This window comes from Candoia aspera, chromosome 17 (assembly GCF_035149785.1).
Source record: "Candoia aspera isolate rCanAsp1 chromosome 17, rCanAsp1.hap2, whole genome shotgun sequence".
In the NCBI taxonomy this organism is placed as follows: Eukaryota; Metazoa; Chordata; class Lepidosauria; order Squamata; family Boidae; genus Candoia; species Candoia aspera.
Genome location: NC_086169.1, coordinates 11787355 through 11801212, shown reverse-complemented (window position 1 = coordinate 11801212; position 13858 = coordinate 11787355). Strand labels below are relative to the sequence as shown.

The 13858-nt window shown below is 49.5% G+C and overlaps 1 protein-coding gene across 3 annotated transcripts in view; it reads right to left on the bottom strand.

Moving 5' to 3' along the window:
* Positions 1-351: 351 nt before the first annotated feature.
* The window catches only part of PC (pyruvate carboxylase), a 174285-nt gene continuing 160778 nt past the window's right edge, over positions 352-13858 (bottom strand). For 2 of the 3 annotated variants that reach the window (XM_063317251.1, XM_063317250.1), the window contains 8 exons: positions 12433-12589; positions 11348-11588; positions 10703-10952; positions 8456-8700; positions 6986-7165; positions 6294-6539; positions 5535-5675; positions 353-1803 (listed from right to left, as the gene is read on the bottom strand). In XM_063317251.1, the coding sequence (XP_063173321.1) occupies positions 1555-1803; positions 5535-5675; positions 6294-6539; positions 6986-7165; positions 8456-8700; positions 10703-10952; positions 11348-11588; positions 12433-12589 (1709 nt within the window). In that variant the 3' untranslated portion in view covers positions 353-1554. Of the gene's footprint in view, positions 1804-5534; positions 5676-6293; positions 6540-6985; positions 7166-8455; positions 8701-10702; positions 10953-11347; positions 11589-12432; positions 12590-13858 lie in introns of all 3 variants that reach the window. The other variant, XM_063317252.1, reaches the window with a different exon arrangement.

Genomic DNA, 13858 nt, shown 5'->3' with positions numbered 1-13858 from the left:
AGGTGACTCCTGCGCAATCGCAGCACCCTGCAGTCATGCGATTGCCATTTGCAACCTCCTGCTGGCTTCCCCATTGACTTTGCTTGTCGGAAGCCAGCAGTGAAGGCCGCAAGTGGTGATCACGTGACCGCATCATAACTGCGAGCCAGTCACTGAGCACCCAAATCATGATCACATGACTGTGGGGACGCTGTGACAGCCGCAACTATGGGGACCCGTCTTAAGTACCCCTGAAGAAGTGTACGTTAAGTGAGGACTACCTGCACTATTCCTGTCCTAACAGCCAGGAACCACGCTGAGACAAGGAGTAGGTCTCTAGTGTTTTATTACTGCTACATAACAGAGAATCCTAACAAACTGAAGAAGCGTGGGAAAACCCAGACATATAAACCCCAAAGACTAAGGCGGGCCCGATCTGTGTCTCTTTGAATGGCCACCTAATTCCTCAGTACTACGCATGTGCTTTACAGCCTGGATGGGAGCCCCCTGCTTGCCATCCTCACTCATGACAATTCCTGTTCATGTTTTCTGCTGAGCTCTTCCCATGTTCGTTTTTGTTTGTAGGTTTTTATAGAACTCATAAAGGAGAACTTTTATTATTGGGTGGCTGAAGAAGAATGAATGAATGTTAAGACATGTATACAGATACACATACAAGAGACAGACCCATTTCATTTCATTTCATTTCATTTCATTTCATTATTTCATTTCATTTCATTATTTCATTTCATTTCATGGACTTCAAGTAAGGGTTTTGCACTTCCCGTGTTTTGCCCACGTATCCACCCATAATTACATCACTCCACAATTCTCAGGCCTGGTTCTTCTGGCTCTGCCCAGGTTATTGGTCCAATAATTGGCAATAAGAAAACTATGATTCTGTGGTGCCTCCTCCTCCAGGGGTGGAAGGAGGGATCACAGCCCCACCACCTCCAAACCGCCTTTAGACAGCACTCAAGCTTAGCTTGCTTGTACATCACAAAGAGGCAGCCCATTTAAACTTGGGCACAACCAGCCTTCTTTGGTTTGGCAACTGAAGCAGAAGGGGGGCGGATGAAGGAAGGGGGGACCTCTCCTCTTCCATAAAGAAAGCTGGTATTGAAGCCAAAGTTATCCTCCATGAGGGCCGGGGAAGGAGAGGAAGGGAAGGAGGCAGGCAGAAGTGGCAGCAGGGAAGAGGGAAAAGCAGGCCCAGGAAAAGAAGCTGTCCCTTCACTACCAACCTGGTTCACAGTCTCCAGGAAAAGGGGAAGCGAGAGAGAAAGGGGTTTGGCTGCACGTGGCAACAACAGTTCCCTTCTCACTCAGCTCGTTTGCCAGGAGAAGAGGGAAGACCACGTATCCATCCTCATGGGGGAAGAAAAGCAACTGGGTCCTTCTTTCCCTCCCCCTCCTCAAGCCCACCCCTGCTCCTCCCGGGAACTTCAGCAGAGGAGGGGAGAAGAGAGGAGGGGGGTCCAGCGATAATAGCAGGGAAACTTGCAGGTGACCCTCCTGGTAGTCCTACAGGTTCATCAGAAGCAGCAGCGGCTTTTGTGGTCGCGGGGAGGTAGGCTACTCAATCTCCAGGATCAGATCATCCCCTTCTAAGCTCATCTCTGGCTTGGCATAAATCTTCTTGATTGTGCCTGTCAAGGGCGAGTTGACCACTGTTTCCATCTTCATTGCACTCAGGACACACAGCGGCTGTCCCTTCTCGATGAGCGCTCCTTCCTGCACTTTGATGTCAATGACTTTTCCAGGCATGGGAGCCCCCACTTGCCCTTTGACGTCCTTCAGGGCTTTGGGGTGGAAATGCATCTCCTGGCAGGGAGGAAGGAAAAAGTTAAGGGTAGAGGTGGCACCCACAGCTTCCCAAGATTGCTTCCTGCCCCACACAGAACACCAAGGGGCCGTCTGCTTCAGAAGCCTCTTGCAGAGACAGGGGCCGCGCTGGAAACAAGATGCTGCATTGGATGACAAGAGTCATAATAGAACGTGTTGTGGCTATTGGCATTTGTAATTAGCCTAAATATCATTTATTACTAAAAACTGTATTTTCGTGCCTAGTGGCTCAGTATCTGCAAGTGATGGCTATTGGCATTTCCTATTAGTGGGATTCTTCAGCAAAGGATCGTTACCTTGTCGTGGTGCTGGAGCTTGAGCACCTCAATGATCCCATGAGCTAAACCGTGAAGGGCCACCCAAGACGGGAAGGTCATGACAGAGAGGTCAGTTGAAATGCGATCCCTGGGGAAGATAATGGCAACCCACCCCAGTATTCTTGCCATGAAAACTAAATGGATCAGTACAACCAGAGATATGTCGGTATACCATCAGAAGATGAGACCCCCAGGTCGGAAGATGGTCAAAATGCTACTGGGGAGGAACAGAGGATGAGCTCAACTAGCCCCAGACGTGATGACGCAGCTAGCTCAAAGCCGGAAGGACGGCTAGCGGCCGACGGTGCTGGTGGTGAATGGCAAATCCGATGTTCTAAGGATCAACACGCCATTGGAACCTGGAATGTCAGATCTATGAGCCAGGGCAAATTGGATGTGGTTATTGGTGAGATGCCAAGATTAAAGATAGACATTTTGGGCATCAGCAAACTGAAATGGACTGGAATGGGCCACTTCACATCAAATGACCACCAGATCTACTACTGTGGACAAGAGGACCACAGAAGAAATGGAGTAGCCTTCATAATTAATAGTCAAGTGGCTAAAGCAGTGCTTGGATACAATCCAAAAAATGATAGAATGATCTCAATTCGAATTCAGGGCAAGCCATCTAACATCACAGTGATCCAAATATACGCCCCAACCACAGATGCTGAAGAAGCTGAAGTAGAGCAGTTCTATGAGGATCTGCAGCACCTACTGGACAACACGCCTAAAAGAGATGTTATTTTCATCACAGGAGACTGGAATGCTAAGGTGGGCAGTCAAATGACACCTGGAATTACAGGTAAGCATGGCCTGGGAGAACAAAATGAAGCAGGACATAGGCTGATAGAATTTTGCCAAGACAACTCACTCTGCATAACGAACACTCTCTTCCAACAACCTAAGAGACGGCTTTATACATGGACTTCCCCAGATGGACAACACCGAAATCAGATTGACTACATCCTTTGCAGCCAAAGGTGGCGGTCATCTATACAGTCGGTAAAAACAAGACCTGGAGCTGACTGTAGTTCTGATCACGAACTTCTTCTTGCACAATTTAGGATCAGACTAAAGAAATTAGGGAAGACCCACAGATCAGCTAGATATGAGCTCACTAATATCCCTCAGGAATATGCAGTGGAGGTAAAGAATCGATTTAAGGGGCTGGACTTAGTAGATAGGGTCCCGGAAGAACTCTGGACAGAAGTTCGCAACATTGTTCAGGAGGCGGCAACAAAATACATCCCAAAGAAAGAGAGAACCAAGAAGGCAAAATGGCTGTCTGCTGAGACACTAGAAGCAGCCCAAGAAAGAAGGAAAGCAAAAGGCAACAGTGATAGGGGGAGATATGCCCAATTAAATGCAAAATTCCAGAGGTTAGCCAGGAGAGATAAGGAATTATTTTTAAACAAGCAATGAGTGGAAGTGGAAGAAGACAATAGAATAGGAAGGACAAGAGACCTCTTCCAGAAAATTAGAAACATCGGAGGTAAATTCCAGGCAAAAACGGGTATGATCAAAAACAAAGATGGCAAGGACCTAACAGAAGAAGAAGAGATCAAGAAAAGGTGGCAAGAATATACAGAAGACCTGTATAGGAAGGATAACAATATCGGGGATAGCTTTGATGGTGTGGTCGGTGAGCTAGAGCCAGACATCCTGAAGAGTGAGGTTGAATGGGCCTTAAGAAGCATCGCTAACAACAAGGCAGCAGGAGACGACGGCATCCCAGCTGAACTGTTCAAAATCTTGCAAGATGATGCTGTCAAAGTAATGCATGCTATATGCCAGCAAATTTGGAAAACACAAGAATGGCCATCAGACTGGAAAAAATCAACTTATCTCCCCATACCAAAAAAGGGAAACACTAAAGAATGTTCAAACTATCGAACAGTGGCACTCATTTCACATGCCAGTAAGGTAATGCTCAAGGTCCTGCAAGGTAGACTTCAGCAATTCATGGAGCGAGAATTGCCAGATGTACAAGCTGGGTTTAGAAAAGGCAGAGGAACTAGGGACCAAATTGCCAATATCCAATGGATAATGGAAAAAGCCAGGGAGTTTCAGAAAAACATCTATTTCTGTTTTATTGACTATTCTAAAGCCTTTGACTGTGTGGACCATAACAAATTGTGGCAAGTTCTTAGTGGTATGGGGATACCAAGTCATCTTGTCTGCCTCCTGAAGAATCTGTATAATGACCAAGTAGCAACAGTCAGAACAGACCACGGAACAACGGACTGGTTTAAGATTGGGAAAGGAGTACGGCAGGGATGTATACTCTCACCCTACCTATTCAACTTGTACGTAGAACACATCATGCGACATGCTGGGCTTGAGGATTCCAAGGCTGGAATTAAAATTGCTGGAAGAAACATTAACAATCTCAGATATGCAGATGATACCACTTTGATGGCTGAAAGCGAAGAGGAACTGAGGAGCCTTATGATGAAGGTGAAAGAAGAAAGTGCAAAAGCTGGCTTGCAGCTAAACCTCAAAAAAACCAAGATTATGGCAACCAGCCTGATTGATAACTGGCAAATAGAGGGAGAAAATGTAGAAGCAGTGAAAGGCTTTGTATTTCTAGGTGCAAAGATTACTGCAGATGCTGACTGCAGTCAGGAAATCAGAAGACACTTAATCCTTGGGAGAAGAGCAATGACAAATCTCAATAAAATAGTTAAGAGCAGAGACATCACACTGACAACAAAGGTCCGCATAGTTAAAGCAATGGTGTTCCCCGTATTAACATATGGCTGCAAGAGCTGGACCATAAGGAAGGCTGAGAGAAGGAAGATTGATGCTTTTGAACTGTGGTGTTGGAGGAAAATTCTGAGGGTGCCTTGGACTGCAAGAAGATCAAACCAGTCCATCATCCAGGAAATAAAGCCAGACTGCTCACTTGAGGGAATGAAATTAAAGGCAAAACTGAAATACTTTGGCCACATAATGAGAAGACAGGACACCCCGGAGAAGATGCTGATGCTAGGGAGAGTGGAGGGCAAAAGGAAGAGGGGCCGACCAAGGGCAAGGTGGATGGATGATATTCTAGAGGTGACGGACTCGTCCCTGGGGGAGCTGGGGGTGTTGACGACTGACAGGAAGCTCTGGCATGGGCTGGTCCATGAAGTCACAAAGAGTCGGAAGCAACTGAACGAATAAACAACAACCATTAGTGGGATTATGATTTATACTGTGAGTCATAAGATTTTAAAGGAGAAGGTGGATAGATTTGTAAAGCAAAATCAAACGTACGCTAAGCAAATTCCTCAGACCAAGTTGCCCTCTGGCTCTGCAAGGAAGTCAGCTTCCAGACCCAGCTTCCCTGTCCCTTTCACCCCCATGCGCTCTTCTCTGTGGCTTACTTCGAGCTCGTCTCGTTACCTTCATGGCCTTGGTGTCCTTGACCAGGATGGAGCGCAGCTGCCCATTCAGTTCAAAGAAGACTTCCCTTTGGCCAGCCCGATTTAAGTCTCCCAGGGCAAGGGCCTTGATGTGCAGGATCTTCCCCCGTTCCAGCTCTACCTGTGAGGGCATGGGGGAGGGAGAAGAGGGTGACAGGCGGTTCCTTTGCAGCCCCTCACTCAAGCACTGTAAGGCAGCATCACTAAGGTCCAAGGGTTCCTTGAAAACAGCCTGGGGATGACCAAGCCTTGGGCAATGCTCAGAGCCTTGTGCAAGCGGAAAAGTCCTCCGCTGTGCTCCTGGATTAACACATGGGAAGACCGAATGGCAAGTCTGGAGCTGCTAGCCCACGGACTGGCGATTCAGTGCCATTTTCCATGATGGGGCTCTGCAAAGTCTGTTTCTTTCCCACCCTGTGCTACTTGCAATCTGTGAAATGGAAGAGGCTGTCAGAGACTAACCCTAACCATGAGTCACATATATGAGATGGGTGGCTAAATACCTTTAATGAATGAATGAATGAATGAATGAATGAAACATCAAGCAGTTGTCTGATACTCTTTCAGTTGCAGAATAACCCCAAACTGATCCTCGTTCCCCGTTCATTGCCAGTTTGCATAAGAGTTCATTTGCTACTGCCTAGGAACAGAGGGTTGAACTCCTGGCATTTCTACCAAACTTCAGTCTTATCTTCTGACGCAAGGACTGTCTAAATGCTTCCCGCGCTCTCGATCTCACCTCAAACTCCTCTGCTATCTTGGGTCCCTCCAGGAAGAGGCGGGTATTGAGACATTCAACAGGTCCAAAAGTGGCTGTGAAGTCCTTGAACTCATCAAAGACCTTGGGATACATGGCAGCAGAGAGGACATCTTCTGGTGTAATCTCTTCATGCTTTTCACACAATTCCTGCTCCAATCTTGTAAAATCTAGAGGGGGCAGAGAGGCCCCAGGGCGGCCCTCCAAACGTGGCAGATCTTTCAGCACCTAGGAAAGGTCAAAGAACTCAGCCCCACAGAAGTGGTCCTATCCAGGGAATGGGAAATTTGGGCTCCCAAGTGGGAAGTCAGCATCTCTTCCTTCTTCTTCAAGGATAAATCTGACTCATCTGACCACCTATTCAACTGCCCCGAGCAGGAATCAAGGTGTGCGGGGGGAGGGGCAGAGGGTATCTGAAAGCCTTGGTTTTCCTAAGTTTTAACCATGCCAGAATACCCTTTAGCAGTATTTCTCTCCAAGAAAAGTTTGGCGAATAGCAGAGTAATGTGCTCCAAGTCTCTGATATGGGGGTAACCCCAAAATGCAGTGAACAGAACCCCAATAATAAATCTTCTGTATAAAGCTAAGACAAGAGAGTTGCAGGTTTACCTCCCCTCCACTCTCCCCACAATTTCTACGGGTTCCTTGGAGGCCAGGAGGGTCCTTCTTCCTACCTGGGAGCGGAAGGGTTCTGGGAAGCCCCCGTGGGGGATGCCAATGTAGCCTTGCAGGAACTCCACCACGGAGAGGGGAAAGGAGAGCTCATCTGCCTGAGCCTCAACATCTGCCCGCGTCAGGTTGTTCTGGACCATGAACTGAGCTAGGTCACCCACAATCTTCGAGGAGGGTGTCACCTGTCCAGGGGAGCAAGGAGGAGACTCACTGAGCAACAGCTGAGGCAGAGCGGAGTCACGGTAGAGGCACACAAGCCCACTTGGGCAGAAGCTTGGTCCACCCTCAGGTGCCTCTCCCCAAGCTCAGCTCCACAGAAGGAGCCAGAGCCTCCAGCACCAACTGCCATTGAGGCACAAAGCCAGGACAAGGCAAACTGATCCTTCGGGGGCAGGATGATGCCACCTTGGGGAGGGCCAGGCTGGGGGTAGGGAATCCAACGTCCTCAGCAGCTACCACCTTGTCTTGGAACGGGTTGTCTGCTCAGAAGAAGAATCAGATGCTGGCTGCAGCAAGCTTTGGTTTTACATAATAAACTGCTTTGGCCAGGAAAGTCACCCTCCCAAGGGTTGGTGCAGAAACTTTGTCTGAGCTCTGTGGCCTTTAAGAGCCTTTAAAATAGGGACTGGCAACCAATAAGGAGGCCTGGAGCCCTTGGCAAATTTCAGCCAATGATGCAGCTTGCTAAACATGTTATTAACCAACACGTGGACCCATTCTCCCTCTCACTGCATAATGCTTAGGCTCAGTTATCTAGAAGGAAAAGAATGTTAACAAAGATTTCTGGATAAGCTTTACTTCCAAATATTCTGGAAACTGTACTATACCTGAAAAGTGAAAGGTCCCCTGTGCAAGCACCGAGTCATGTCTGACCCTTTGGAGGGCTGTCGCTTTCGCAATGTTTTCTTGGCAGACTATAGCGGGGTGGTTTGCCATTGCTTTCCCCAGTCGTCACCTTCCCCAGCAAGCTGGGTACTCATTTTTATTTATTTCATTATTTATTATTCAAATTTTGTTACCGCCCATCTCCCCCAAAAGAGGGACTCTGGGTGGTTTTACCAACCAATTTTACCGACCTCGGAAGGATGGGAGGCTGAGTCGACCTGAGCCGGCTACCCGAGAATCTACCTTCCGCTGGGATCAAACTCGGGTCGTGGGAGAGTTTTCGGTTACAATCCTGCCGCCTACTACTCTGCGCCACACGAGGCTCCTGTACTATACCTACTTAATTTAAATGCCCACTTTCAAACAAAGCAGGCTGCTTTTGTTCAAATATCTACCTATACAGTACCTACCTACTCCTGAACAGTTTAAGAAAGTATTTTGTGGGCCACAAGCACTCACTGCCATCTTGGAAACTGCGGCTAGTAGTTTAGACCTGCATGACCGCTCCCTCTTTGAGAACTGCCTTTGCGCACCCAAGTCTGTGACGTCCACCCTGTGAGCAGCAGGGTCGGGGCTGGCAAGCTTACCTTGATGAGGTCGCCAAGCAGCTTGTTGGCTTCCACGTAGGCTTTCTTCACCTCCTTGAACTTGTGGCCCAGCCCCATGCTGTGGGCCTGGAAATGTAGGTTGGTGTACTGACCGCCAGGGATCTCGTTCTCGTAGACGTCCGCATTGCCAGACTTCATGGTGGCCGTGCAGTCAAAGGCAGCGTATAGACCCCGAGCCACCTCCCAGTATTCGCTGTAGTCAAAGACTTTCTCCATCGGGATGCCTGGGGCGGGGAGAGCGCCCTTCCCATCAACCCAAGAGCAGGGAGCCTCACCCCCCTGCTGCTGGAGGACGCACCTGATCCCAGCTCAAACTCTGGGCAGAACAAAGTGCAGCTGCCAAGCACCCAGGATTTCCCATTTCCCTTTCCTCTAAGGAGCCATAGATGCTCACAGGGGGGTGTGAGGATAAAATGGGGGGAGGGAGCCTTTGACTTGACTTCTGAGGAGCCCCCGCTCCCCTTGGAGAATAACAGGAAGCCCAGCTGGCCAAAGGTCTGGGAAGCAGTTCAGGCAGCTCACCAAACAGCCAGAAAGGCCAGAGTAGCCCAAACTCCCTTCTCCCCCAGGAAGAAATAACTTTCCTTTGCAGGTAAACAAATACAGGAAGTAACGCTACAAAGACTGAGGATTTTACGTCACAGAAGGCCACACAGAAGAAAGCTCTGTGTGCAGGACAGAAATGGAGAACAGCTGCTGAGAATCCTAGAGGCAGGTGGGGCCCTCGAGGCCATGGAGTCCAACCCCCTGTGCAGGGCAGGAACCAAAACGACAGCATCCAGGATTAGCTCTCTGGCTTCCCCCTTTACGCACCTACAGTAACAGGGAAACGGGAACCCACCCAGTCTGCTGCTTCCCTTCTCCAACTGCTTACTTTGCAGAAGTTTTTTCTAACATTCAATGGGAATCTGCCTTCCTGAAACTTAAATCCATTATTCCAAGTCCTGCACGCAGAAGGGGGAACAGGTGTTGACCATCTTCTAATGACTCCCTTTGACATTTGAAGAGTGCTGCTATGTCCTCCTTAATTGTTTTTTCCCAAGGCTAAACATGCAGCTCCTTCAAGCTCTATCCTCTCTCTTGCCCTTCTCTGAACCTGCTCCAGGGCCTCTGAAACTTAAGATGTGCTTCCCAGAAGTGGACACAATCCTCAAGGTGGGGTCTGACCAAAATAGAATAAAGGGAAACAATTACTTCTGATGACTTGAACATTATGCTTCTGTTGATGAAGACTAAAATTCATTTGCTGTTTTTGGCAGACACATTACGCTGCTGATTCCTGTCCAGTTTGCAATTAACTACTATTCCAAGGTCCTTTTCATAGGAGTGCAAAAGGTGCAGAACCTGAGATTCCCGCCCCCCCAAATATGCCTTTCCCGTAGGTTTGACTTGTGTTATTTCAAGGGATGAAATCAATCCCATAAATTTCTGACAAAGGATCCCCCAAATACAATACAAAATACAGTATGTTCTCTCTCTTAAAGTAAGAAGGTGCTGTCACGCTGCAGTAATAATCCAGCATCTGCACTGATGAAGAAAAAGCTGCTGCTTGTTTTCAGTGGGAGAATTTTGCTACTATCAACCCCCCATAAAATTACTAACACTCTAGCTTTAATGCGAAGCTGATTTGTTTCCCTGTAGCACTGCTTTCCTCCTCAGGCTACAAAGGCTGGCCAGGGATTAGCTGAGGGCAGAACAGGCTGGAAGTGGCATCTCTGGGCTGGGGAAGGGCTTCCCCAAGATGCCACCGAGCCTTTAAAGGGAAGGGGACAACCCTCATTTCACTACCCTGGATAGGGGCTGATTGTTTTAGCCACTAAAAAGCCCCCCCCCCTTTTCTTCTTGCTTAATGATCTTTTTACAATGCAGTTTTATTCTGATTTTAAAGGTTGTGGGAAGCTGCTGTGGGTTCATTTGGACTGACTGGCCCAATTCCTTAAATATATAAATATTTAAAATCACAGCAACCTTTGTGGAATTATGGTTTTATAATTGCTCAAAGCAACTCGGGGCCTGACCTGGATTCTCCTGCTGCAACCTTCAGACCGGACGGGGTGGGGTTGAATCCTGGCTGCAGACTAGCCTGGGCTGCCAGTGGAGCAGACGCAGCTGCCAACCTGGAGCCCACCGGCCCCCACCTCACATTTCTTCAGTCCTGTTGTGGGGCAGGAGACAGCAGATGAACAAGCACCCCTTTCTCTAATGCTTCTTCCCCTAGTTTCAGACCTGTATCGTGCTCTGTTCCACGGGTACAAGCCACCATTGCTCCCATGCTTGGTTGGGAAGTCATCCCAGACATGGCATCCACTGCGACATCCACAATGTCAGCCCCGGCAGCAGCACAAGCCAGCATGGAAGCCACACCGGCACCCGAAGTGTCATGGGTGTGAATGTGCAGCGGGACGTCGGGGAAGTGCTTGCGCAGCGCCCCCACAAGCATGGAGGAGGCCTGCGGTTTCAAGACCCCGGCCATGTCCTGCAAGAGAAAGGGGGTGAGGGTGGGCGCTCTGGGTGCAGCAAATGATGCACAAGCAGACGAGGAGGAAAAGGAAACGGTGGCAGAAGCCGCAGATGTGACGGAGTTGAGTTGAGCCCCTGCTTACGCACAGCCAACGTCCCCTGAAGCCGAGGGATGGCGCTGGGATGCCCAACACCCCTCCAGGATGAAGTAGGGAGGGCGGTCTGGCTCCCTTCCGGAGCTGAGCCAGGAGACCAAGGATTGCCACTCCCTCGGCCTTTTCCTTTTCAGCCCCAAGTCACAGGTAACCTCCCACACCGCCGCGAGGGATGATTATAACGGACACACACACACACACCCCCGCACTGGGCACAACGACAGCATGTGGACACAGCACTCCCCATCCTCCCTACTTTGATGGCCAAGATGTGAGTCCCGGCTCTGACCAGCTCCTCGGCCAGACTAATGTAGTAATCCAAGGTGTACTTGGTCCGGCTGGCATCCGCCACGTCCCCCGTGTAGGAGATGGCCGCCTCCACCACGCCCCCAGCCTGCCCGGCTGCCTCCATCCCCAGCAGCATGTTTGGAAGGTAGTTGAGGGAGTCAAAGACGCGGAAGATGTCCATCCCGTTCTCTCTGGCCATCTGGCAGAACCTGCAGAAGTACAGACGGTGCTGAGACCACCGAAGTCCTGTCCGCCAGACCCGGGACTGCCTCACGGCCAGCTGGGCCTCCCCTCCCACTGCCAGAGCGGACGGTCTGGAGCCCAGCGCGGGAAGCTGGGACTGAGCCTGCCCTCCAAGTAGAGTACAGGCAGCTGGACTTCCAGGAGGGAGCAAAGGGTCTGAAGCAGCAAAAACAGAAGTTTCTCAGTGGAAGCTGTGGAGCTCTGGGTTCCGTAGAATGCCAGCCACATCCAGGGTTTTGGCAGAAAGGCAGAGAAGAAAGTCAACACCAACCAACACCCCCCCCCCACCCCAAGAATTCAGCTTCCAACCTAGCTTAGCTTTTTGAGAAAAAATTAGATTTACTGCCTTTGTGCAAAAGGTCCCCTGTGTAAGCACCGAGTCACGTCTGACCCTCTGGGGGGATGCCGCTTTTGCAACGTTTTTTGGCAGACTATAGAGCAGGGTGGTTTGCCATGGCCTTCCCAGTCATAATTACCCTTCCCCCAGCAAGCTGGCCTCGGAAGGATGGAGGGCTGAGTTGACCTGAGCCAGCTGCCCGAGAGAGAATCCAGCTTCTGCTGGGATCGAACGCGGGTTGTGGGGAGAGTTTCAAGTGCAACGCTGCTGCCTGCCCCTCTGCACCACATGAGGCTGTTCATTATTGCATTAATGTTACTGCCTTCACAAGTGCAACAATAAAGCTGGAAGCCAGCGTAGAAATCTCCAAGAGGAAGGACAGGGTCTGAGAAGAGAAGACTGGAAGGCAAACGGTGTGCTCCCTGCCTCCCGTCAAGCACCCGATTAAAGCCCACAATAAGTTGCATGCCTACTTGAAGACAGAGTTGTCCGGGTAGTTGGTGTAGCCCACGGCGTTTGCCCCCCTCAGCAGCATCTGGAATGGGATGTTGGGGATGAGCTCACGCAGCTCCTGCAGCCGGCGCCAGGGGCACTCGTACAGGAAGCGCATGGCAACGTCAAAGGTGGCACCTGGGTGAGAGAGGGAGAGGCGCATCAGCAAGATCTTGGGGACAAGATCTCCCCAGCTCGTTTGGAATCCTAGAGCTGGAACCACCACCCCAGATAATCTCTTAGTGATCAAAAAGAATAATAAAAAAGGGAGGGCAGAGTGTATTTTCTTTTATGGCAACTCCAAAACACAAATGGTTCTCAACTGGCACAGCAGCAAGTCTGATGACCAGTCTTTGGTTGAGTGGTCCAGCCCTGGCCTCAGCCTGAGCCACAGGGCCAAGATCAGTTCTCTCACACCACCAGTGCTGCCACTCTCATGGCAAAAGCCCTGCCTAAACCCCTTTAATCCACCAGTTCTACATGCCACAGACCCTCATGCCTGGAGAGCCTAACTTCTAGCCTGATTCAAGGGTCAGCACAGCAGGCAGATTCAAAATCCACCCACTCCAAAACAGCCCCTCAAGTCCTGCAGATATCACTGATCTATAAAAATCAGAAAGATTCATCTGGAAAGATGCAAAGGATCTGAATGAAGATAATCTGAGCTTGTGGTGATGAATATGCAAGGAAGTGAAGATGCAGGCTTAATAAGGATGAAGGGACCACATGTGGATCATTTTAAAAGTATGAATTTTGCTGCCGTAAGAGCAACAAAACAATTAAACATTTGCATCTGCAAATAGCTGAGCTGGCAGCTTGTTCAAGGTGACCCAGTCCCTCCTGGACAAAGGGGTCAGAGTGTCAGAGGTTTGGCCCAGAAGCCATAAAAACCCCTTCTGGTCCATCTCCTCTGTCAGGAGTTGTAAAGGAGGGAAGGGGAGGAGTAATTGCTGTGTGAGAAACGGAGACCGTTTCTGATGCCAAGCTGTTGTGGCTAACATCTTATCAGCAAATGGACAGTGAAGAATGCAGCTGGGAAACATGTTGTAAACCAATAGCAGTTGTAAATATTCAATTTCAAATGAAAGGCGGGAACCAGGGGGCAAGTAAAAGGAGAGAAGCGGGGGGATCTTATTCACTTGAGTCTTTAGATGGAAAGGGCACTGTATCTTACAATAAAGGAATACTTTACTGAGACCTGACTGGTTCCAGAGAGATTTCTTACTATTGGGATATCTGAACCCACGATCCTCACACAGAGGAGCCTCTGCAGAGCTGTTGTGAAGACGATTCAGGCCATCTGTTGGATAAAGTCGCTCAGAACAGATCTGCTCTGACCTGAGCCCTGACGGCACATATTCTATGGAGTCGACTGGCTTGGTCATCTGGGAAGAGCTTGAACCTGTT